The sequence below is a fragment of the Sycon ciliatum genome, chromosome 11 (genome assembly GCF_964019385.1).
Source record: "Sycon ciliatum chromosome 11, ocSycCili1.1, whole genome shotgun sequence".
NCBI lineage: Eukaryota > Metazoa > Porifera > Calcarea > Leucosolenida > Sycettidae > Sycon > Sycon ciliatum.
The window spans coordinates 10,420,852-10,430,652 of record NC_088653.1 but is presented as its reverse complement, the minus strand read 5'-3'; the positions used below and the strand labels follow the sequence as shown (position 1 = coordinate 10,430,652).

Sequence of the window (9,801 nt, the reverse complement as noted above, 5' to 3'; positions counted from 1 at the left end):
AGCGAACCGCACCAAAGCCTGTCATCGACAACCTACATTCAGGTTGAGGTAAGTTTGGTTGATCCTGTCATCCTGAACAGATTCTCCGCGGAAGCCATGCGTGTGAGGACATTGCCGACAGGAACTCACGTCAAATTTTTTAAAAAAAGCTATGCATTTCACCAGAACTCCAGCTCCCTTCTATCCCTCTCTGATCCCCTTCGCTCAGCCTTAAACCTGCCTTGTGTCTCCCAGTCATCATACCTTATACGACTATCAGTTCTCTCCCTCTTCCTTACCCACGGTGCACTGTTTTTTTACTATTGTGTTATGTCACAATTATCTCAATCTCAAATTCTCTCCATTATCGTTTGCAAATGTCCTTCCCTCTTGGGTGCACATGTTCTTTTCTCCTACGTATCGGCACACATGAGTAACGATGAATCCGAGACCTTTGGTCAGAGGAGTTACTTTTGCCCCGCCCCCACTTCCATCCAATATGCCACCACTACGCTTTGCAGCATCTGATGGTTCTGTCGTATTCAGTGAAAAATAAATAAATAAATAAATAAAATATAAACACTAGCAGGCAATCTTGGCCACACCAAACATTACACGTTACTTGAACCATTTCTACCTAATAGGACTTCCGCTACCCTAGGCAGACCCTGACGGAGTTTGGAGGCCAGCTACCTCTCGGCGAGGAGAGAACCATTCGCGTGGCGATCGACTCTCCGTGAAAAATACAAGCTACATAGCGCCGACATACTGCAACAGCTACGATTTCAACTAACTTCTCGATCGCTGCTTCACAAAGTTCAACTACCGGTATTTAAAAGTCCTGACTGTTGAAGTCTGAAGCTGGAGTCTCATCGCCCACCTACAGGTAGCTTTTGGAGCTGATGGATTTCCCGACTTGGACTCCTGCCGCAAACTCTCGCAACATTACTGCAGTGTATGCAGTGTTTCCGCACGCTCGTGTCGACATGTCACCTATACTGTACATGTACCGGGTCGCGGAGGAGCTTGACGACGTCCGCTGATTCCAGGTTTCTGAAATACTGCTGTTGTCTTCGTTGATGTCGCTGGTGACATTCTCCCCTTGCAGGGCGTGCGCATAGTTGGCGTCCCGGGGGTAAAGACTATGTTGTTTTTCGAATAGTTCTTCATCACGCTCGCACAAATGATGTTTCTCATCATGAACTCGTTCCGACGGTGTGACACGGTGATGGTCTTTGGCGTGGCACTGGCTTGGCGAATACGCTATCTTCTTGTGCAATAAAACATTGATCGGCTGCAGATGAGTACCGTCACTTTGTGGTTGGTTCTATAGGAGGGCACCTGCCAGGAAAGAGGCAGGACTTATCGAAGACGAAGCGCTCGCAACAAACAATAGCACTCGAAATATCTCGTGAGATTCACGGCCTATCGCACAGCGCTCACAGCCTTGCCTACTGCATCAAAGTGAGCTCTACATGTTCGTTGCCCTCTCCACACTACACAGAAGAGCAAAAAAAGGATTATGTCTTAGCATTTCAACTCCAACAGCAGACCATTACCAGTGTGAGAGAGAAAACTACAAAGGGCTTTGCTTTCTGTCGCATTGTCTCTCTTGCATGCAACTAACGAGAAAAAGGTGGGCTTTGCACAGCAAAGTTAGCCCATGCACACGCATACTGGTTGTTGTCGCCACTCACCTGTTCTGTAAATGTTTCAAGACAGCCTCTTGAATGATTCTCGTTTTGACCTTACCTTGTCTGTTTATTTATTCATCTTCCTCTGTCTCTGAGTCTCATTGCTGCGAGCGGGCACGTGGAGATGCTCCAGTTTTCAGCCATGCTATTGTTCTACTGACGCTGATAATTGGAATCATAATTCTCTCCTTCTGTCTAGTCGTGTTCTACTCTGCTTCTCTGTCTCTCTTCTATTCTGTTTCTGCTTCGAACGTGTAGTTGTTTGAGCTGCTCTCATGATAATTTATTTGTACTTTTGAAACCCTTTGTACCCGCGATCATGCGCTTGTACAACTACGCTGTGCTGTATGACTGAGCTATGACTATGAGTCATGCTCGCACTAGCTATGATGCCTTTTGTGTCACGTGTCCGTGTATGTCGTGGCGCAAGCGCGCTGTGCCTTTGCTGGCCCTTTTTGCTTCCTTTTGCAGTTTTGGTTTTAGAGTTATGCCGGTTATGGTTGAAGTGTGTTTGCAAGGAGAAATCCAGAACGTCTAGTAATGGTGTGTTGTCCCATTTGCGTTCGGAGAGTGTGCCTGTGCACGTGTATCGGAATTTTGAATTCTTGCCTGGAACATTTGGTCCTTCGAGCCTTACTTCGACTCAACCTTGTAGCTTCAGTACAGTCTTCTTTCGTAGTGTCAATTTGTTTGTTTGTGATTGTCAATTTTAGTCCGGCCGCAGTTTCAGTGACTGTCAGTCTAGTAGTAGTGTCACAATGTCTGACCAGGAGCTGCGTCGGAGCAGCAGGACTAACGCTGGAATACCCCCCGATAGGCTGGGAGAGTGGGAGCCCGCCGCTGGACACGATGCCCCACTGACACCTGTGTCAAACCGAAGTGTTGCAGCCTCAAAGTCTGCTGCGTCGTCCAGCTCTGCAACTCGCCGGCGACTGCTTCGAGCGCAGGCTCAGCTAGAAGCAGCGAAGAAAATTCAGGTGCTCGAGGAGCAGGAGCTGGCCCGCAAAAAGACGCTGGTCGATTTGGAACTGAAAGCTGCGCTGGCAGAAATTGCAGACGCCACCAGCAGAGCAGGCAGCTCAGTCCGTAGTGGTCTTCCTGGTGCTGCCGGTAGCAATACCAGTGGGAGTGTGGCACTGCAGCCAGCCCTTGCCACTGCTGTCCACACCAGTAAAGTGGCACGGGTGGAAGAGTGGGTGAGGACCCAAGGCGTTTTCTACGTCCCTGATCAGACGCCCAGTGTTGCCACAGCGCAGTCCGCTTGTGCCGCTTTGGCGAGTGTCTCGTCCACCCGGGAGCTGTTTGCGCAGCGCAGGACCCAGCCAGGCATTCTGCACCAGCCTGCTTCTCAGTATGTAGCGTCTCCGGCGGTACGCCAGTCAGCGCCAGCTCCTGCGGTACGCCAGTCAGCACCAGCTCCGGCTGTAGGCCAGTCAGCGCCAGCTCCTGCGGTACGCCAGTCAGCACCAGCTCCGGCTGTAGGCCAGTCAGCGCCAGCTCCTGTGGTACGCCAGTCAGCGCCAGCTCCTGCGGTAGGCCAGTCAGTGCCAGGTCCAGTAGCCCGCTTGAACGCGGAGGCAGCCCCATTTGTGACCGTGCCCATGACGAGCCTCGGTGATTCGCCAGGTGCTAGGGAGCTGCACCTCCAACAACAGCTAGATCGTACGCGGTCCGAGCTGGTAATGACAGAGCAAGCGCTGCACCAGACATTGGGTCAGGTCCCGCAAGCCAGTCCACTAACTGCGCGCGCTCCACCTGCACCACCTGAACGCCAGCCGGCCAGCACTAACGAGTTCTTGGCTCGCCAGACCATGGGCAGGGACTTGCCCACGTTCTCTGGCCAACCGGAGGAGTGGCCGTTGTTTTTTAATGTGTACCACTCCACCACCACTGCGTATGAGTTCACGGATGCAGAGAACCTCATCCGATTGCAGAAATGCCTGCGCGGCAAGGCGAAGGAAGCAGTGGTTGGCCTGCTTACCGTCCCCGGCAACGTCGACCAGGTTCTGCGGACTTTGGAGCTCCGGTTTGGACGTGCTGTTCTGGTGATCAGCACGCTCATCCACAAGGCCAAGAGCCTGAGCTCCATCCGAGCCGATGATTTTGACGCCCTCATGGTATTCGCCACTGCCGTGCAAACTTTGGTGTCAACCATGCAGCTGCTGAGGACACCAGGCCACATGTTGAACCCGCAACTTCGGCAGGAGCTGGTGAGCAAGCTACCAGCAAGTCTGCGCCTCCAGTGGGGAGACATTGTCCGTAGTATGCCACCTGATGATGTCAGTATTGCAACGCTATCTTCTTGGCTTCAGCAGGTAGCCCTCTCTGCATCATACATCCACATCCCTCGACCGTCCGCCACGGACCACAGGCCACCGCCTCGTCGAACGGACCCGTCACTCGCCACAACGACCAGCAGCAGTGGAAGCAGCGATCGCTGCGATTTCTGCAACGGTCGCTCCCATGCTACTACCGAGTGCAGAACGTTCCTGGGCCAGTCAGTACGTAGTCGCTGGAAATGGGTCAAGGAGCAAAGACGTTGTTTTACATGCCTCCGTAAGGGTCATCGTCTGCCAGACTGCCCACGCCCGACGGAGTGTCCTGTTCACGGCTGCAGCAAACGCCACCACAAACTCCTGCACTCTGACGCCTCAGATACCGCAGGTGAAAGAGACGAGACACACCTGTGTGCCGTGACAGAGCAGACGGGTGAAGTAATGCTGCGTGTGGCACCGGTCACCTTGCACGGCCCAGCCGGCGATGTCAGAGTGTGCGCTTTGTTCGATGAGGCTTCCACCGTCACTCTGGTTGACTCATCCCTGGCCACGGAAGTCGGTGCCACTGGCACGGTGACCCCGCTCACCTTGTCATGGACGGACACGCAGCGGCAGCGGCACCCCAAATCTCTGTGCGTCGACCTAGAGATTTCTGGCGATTTCGGGGAGCTCCATCCCTTGCTCGGAGCAAGGACGGTCACCAACCTGCGCCTGCCATGCTCCGTAACGTCTGTGGATCGTGTGCGGAAGTCCTGGACCCATCTTGCACACGTCCCTGTCAGCAAATTGCACGAGCGGCCCAGACTCTTGATTGGGCAGGACAACATCAACCTCACCATCAGCCGTGAAGTAGTAGAAGGCCCGCCGAATGCTCCGGTCGCAAGCCGAACATTACTTGGTTGGGTGGTACATGGACACTTCGGCAGCCATCGCAGCAGAGTGGACGAGTATTTCACCTTGGTCCATTCCACCAGCGCTGACGACGAATTGCACGACCTAGTCAAGGACAGCTTCCGTACCGACAACTTCGGCGTTCAAGTCACTACCAGCTCGCTTCTCAGTGAGCGGGAGAAGCGTGCTCAGCATATTCAGGTTGCAACCACCCAGGGCAGCTCATGCGGCACTAGGTGGGAGACGGGTCTCCTGTGGAAGGAGGACAATACCACAATGCCTAGCAGCAAAGCAGCTGCCATGACGCGGCTTCTTTCTCTCGAGAGGAAGATGGTGAGACAGCCTGAATTCGCCCGTCAGTACAGTACCAAGCTTGAGCAGTACGTCGCCAAGGGTTACGCCGAGAAGCTGACACCAGAATTAGCTGCACATGAGCCGCCTGCAGCATGGTACCTTCCCCACTTTGGTGTGACGAATCCGAATAAACCCGGAAAGCTGAGATTGGTCTTTGACGCGGCATCAAAGACAGGTGGGAGGAGCCTTAATGATGCACTGCTCTCCGGGCCAGACCTGCTCCGTCCACTGCCAACGGTTCTGTTCGGTTTCCGGGAGCGCCGTATTGCGTTCGGTGCCGACATTGCCGAAATGTTCCACCAGGTTCAGATCCGTGAAGCTGACCGAGACAGCCAACGGTTCCTGTGGCGGACCGATCTGAGTCAACCACCTGATGTCTTCAGGATGAAGTCAATGACATTTGGCGCGACATCGTCCCCTTCATCGGCAATGTTCGTTAAGAACCACAATGCTCACAGCCACCCGCAGACGTCGCCTCGGCTGCAGACTGCCATAGTCGAGCGTCACTACATGGACGACTACTTTGACTCAACAGACACCGTTGAAGAAGCCACCGCACTGTCTGCTGACGTCATCCGCATCCACAAGGACGGAGGCTTCGTCATCCGTCATTGGATCAGCAACTCGCCAGCCGTTCTGGCATCTGTACCAGAAGCGCTAAGAGCCAACACAACAACCGCTGACCTTGATGTTGAGCATGCCCATGCTGTTGAGCGAACGCTTGGCCTGCGCTGGGACACAGCGACAGACACGCTATGAGTCCAGCCAGCCGCAGCAAAGATCAACCGCCCTGGAAAGTCCATGACCAAGCGGCAAGCTCTCAGCACAGTGATGGCGGTGTTTGATCCGCTCGGACTACTTGCCTGCTTCACCATCCGAGCCCGAGTACTACTACAGGACATCTGGTGCTCTGGTATCGGCTGGGACGATGAGCTGCCCACTTCTATCAAGGTCAGGTGGGATGAATGGTGCCAAGACTTGCAATCGCTTTGCAAAGTCAACATCCCACGCTGCTACTCACTAGCTGTTGCCGACGCTACCAGTATTGAGCTGCACACGTTCTGCGACGCGAGTGAGAAAGCTTTCGGTGCTGCCTCATACTGGCGTTTTCAGTTGAGCAATGCGTCCGTCGCAACATCGTTAGTGATGGCGAAGACCAGAGTGGCGCCACTCAAGCCACTGTCCATCCCTAGACTCGAGCTGCAAGCTGCCGTTCTGGGCGCACGCCTATCGTCAGCTGTTCTGCAGCATCACAGCTTCGACTGCTGCAAGTCCGTTCTGTGGTCCGATTCTCAGACCGCCCTGAGCTGGATACGAGCTGATGCCAGGTGCTACAAGCCGTTTGTGGCACACCGCGTCGGCGAGATCAAGGAGCTCACCAACGAGTCCAACTGGCGCTGGGTACCCACTGCTGACAACGTAGCCGATGACCTCTCCCGCGGCGTACCTGTTATGGAAATCGTCGAATCGACACGTTGGCTGCAAGGGCCCGACTTTCTGCGCAACCAACCAGCTAGTTGGCCATCCGCCGCTCCTGAAGTGGAGCCAGAGGACACGGACCCCGAGCTGAAGCGAGAGTTCTGCGGGGCCACTGTCGCCACGACGTCCCTGCAGGAAGCTCTCCCCGATATCGCCAGGTTTTCATCATGGATGCGTCTGGTTCGCACCACAGCCTGGGTGACCCGCTTCGTTGAGCGCCTGAAGGCTAGAGTTGCCAAGAAAGCCGTGAATCCCAGTAGCGAACTGTTGCCATCAGAGTTCCGACACGCCCAGCAGCTCTGGTGGGAGAACGTGCAGCAACAGTCGTTCCCTGACGAACTCGCCGCGCTGCAGCAGGGCAAGCCAGTCACCCGCAGCAGCCGCCTGGCATCGCTGACGCTGACCCTATTGGACAGCACCATAGTGGTTCACGGGAGAACAGACAACACGCCTCACTTGTCTGAGTCTACAAAGCGTCCAGTGTTACTACACCCGATTACTCATCCTGCAGCACCACGTCTGGGCAGGTCATCAAGGGCAGGAACAAGTTCGGAACGATTTACGCCAGCAGTACTGGATTCCCAGATCTCGAGCCGCTGTTCGCCGTGCCTGGAACTCCTGTTTGAGGTGCCGTCACTTCGCAGCCACACCGCAGCCACCGGTAATGGCGCCGCTACCGGAGTGCAGAACCGCAGCGTATGAGCGCCCGTTCTCCCACACGGGAGTTGACTACTTTGGTCCAATTGAGGTGACTGTCGGGCGTCGACGCGAGAAACGATATGGCGTTCTATTTACGTGTTTGACCGTTCGAGCCGTGCACCTGGAAATAGCCTCCAGCCTGACAACCGACTCGTGTATCATGGCGATCCGCCGCATGATCGCTCGGCGCGGATACCCTGCTGTACTGTATTTGGACAATGGCACGAATTTCAAAGGAGCTGAACGGGAGCTCGCAGAGGCGATTGCAGCGCTAGATGTCGGTGACCTCATGCGTGAGCTGACGCCCAGAAACATCAAGTGGGTCTTCAACCCTCCTGCCGCGCCCCACATGGGTGGCGCTTGGGAGCGCTTAGTGCGCTCAGTAAAGATCGCCCTGAAAACGACTCTCAAGGAACGGACGCCACGTGACGAAGTGCTGACCACCGTCATGGCCGAGGCCGAGTGCATCGTAAATGGCCGGCCACTGACACACGTTTCTATCGACCATGCAGATGCCGAGAGTCTGACGCCGAATCACTTTTTGCTTGGCGGCAACCACTGAGCTGTTGCGCCAGGGAAGTTTGATGAGAAGTGCCTGAGGAAGCAGTGGCGGATTTCCCAGGCCATGATCGATATGTTCTGGCAGCGCTGGGTCCGAGAGTATCTCCCCACGCTAACGCGCCGGACCAAGTGGTTCAAGGCGGCAGAACCGATCAAAGTTAACGACGTTGTCGTCATTGCTGATCCACAGTTGGCCCGAAGCTGCTGGCCGAAGGGCATCGTGGAGAATGTGTACCCCGGAAAGGATGGCAAGATCCGCATTGTGGACGTCCGCACAGCGATGGGAACGTTCCGTCGCCCGGTGTCGCGCATCTGCGTGCTTGATGTCCGTGCATGAGTCATGTGTTGGCTAACTGCATCCGTTAGCAGGTGGGAGAGTGTTGTCGCCACTCACCTGTTCTGTAAATGTTTCAAGACAGCCTCTTGAATGATTCTCGTTTTGACCTTACCTTGTCTGTTTATTTATTCATCTTCCTCTGTCTCTGAGTCACATTGCTGCGAGCGCGCACGTGGAGATGCTCCAGTTTTCAGCCATGCTATTGTTCTACTGACGCTGATAATTGGAATCATAATTCTCTCCTTCTGTCTAGTCGTGTTCTACTCTGCTTCTCTGTCTCTCTTCTATTCTGTTTCTGCTTCGAACGTGTAGTTGTTTGAGCTGCTCTCATGATAATTTATATGTACTTTTGAAACCCTTTGTACCCGCGATCATGCGCTTGTACAACTGCGCTGTGCTGTATGACTGAGCTATGACTATGAGTCATGCTCGCACTAGCTATGATGCCTTTTGCGTCACGTGTCCGTGTATGTCGTGGCGCAAGCGCGCTGTGCCTTTGCTGGCCCTTTTTGCTTCCTTTTTGCAGTTTTGGTTTTAGAGTTATGCCGGTTATGGTTGAAGTGTGTTTGCAAGGAGAAATCCAGAACGTCTAGTAATGGTGTGTTGTCCCATTTGCGTTCGGAGAGTGTGCCTGTGCACGTGTATCGGAATTTTGAATTCTTGCCTGGAACACTGGTGGTGGAGTGCTGCGAGTGAGTGTCACGTGACCACCTCGTGACTAAGCCCCGTGCACAGCGTGTGGCCTGTCAAAATATTATGGACAGTCGTGGAGGCGGCGTCTAATTATTTGGAGATGTGTTTTGCGGAGCTGTCTTTGTGCGAAGGAGCGTTCTTTGCGGTTGCAGTGAACGTTTTTTTCCTTCCGAGGTTTTCCCTTTTCTCCGTTAGTTGCTCGACGTGTCGCGATCCACAGCATGGCTGCGCGAGCTCCTCCTGCTGCTGCAGCACCCCCTGCTCTCTCGGCAACGCCAGCTCCGGCGCCCGGGTTTTCTCCTGGCCAAATGGCAACCCTCCAGGCCTTGATCGCCACATAGGTCCAGGCGGCTGTTAGAGCCATCGCCCCTGCAGCCTCGGATCAGGCGGAGTCGACACGCCGTCCGTCCCACCCGGCTGCCCCTGCCAACACTGCCGATCCTCGGGTGCAAGTGGAGGAGTCGTTTCCCACAGGTACGGGTATGTGTAGTAGTAGATCCACACGTGCGCCTCCTAGTGGTAGCCCCCTGCCCCTGTGGCTGCGTTGACTACTGTCGACGGGCTGTCTCTCCCTAGTGGTGTGACTATCCATAGCTCTCGTGTGCCTACTCCTAGTGTGAATATCTCCAGCAGTCTCGCATACAATGATTATGTGTGTAACCCTAGTGCTGTCAATGTCGGGTCCCGTAAGACCTCGGTCACACTACGGCAAGTTTGAAGCTGGACGCAGCGTCAACACGCAGCACTTGACGCAGTCGCGGGGTCACACAGTGTTTTTTTTGCAGCTCATGACTGCCGCGGCCTGACGCATTTGTCAACGTCACAAAATCACCAGGGA

The 9,801-nt window shown here is 54.6% G+C and overlaps 2 protein-coding genes across 2 annotated transcripts; both read left to right on the top strand.

Annotated features, from left to right (window-relative positions):
- The first annotated feature begins 1,796 nt into the window (after window positions 1-1,796).
- On the top strand, window positions 1,797-5,953 carry LOC135827075 (uncharacterized). The gene has a single exon (XM_065339598.1). The coding sequence runs from the start codon at window positions 2,432-2,434 to the stop codon at window positions 5,951-5,953; it is 3,522 nt and encodes a 1,173-aa protein (XP_065195670.1). The 5' UTR covers window positions 1,797-2,431.
- A 42-nt stretch (window positions 5,954-5,995) lies between these two features.
- On the top strand, window positions 5,996-7,375 carry LOC135827074 (uncharacterized). The gene has a single exon (XM_065339597.1). The coding sequence runs from the start codon at window positions 5,996-5,998 to the stop codon at window positions 7,373-7,375; it is 1,380 nt and encodes a 459-aa protein (XP_065195669.1).
- Window positions 7,376-9,801: the final 2,426 nt, after the last annotated feature.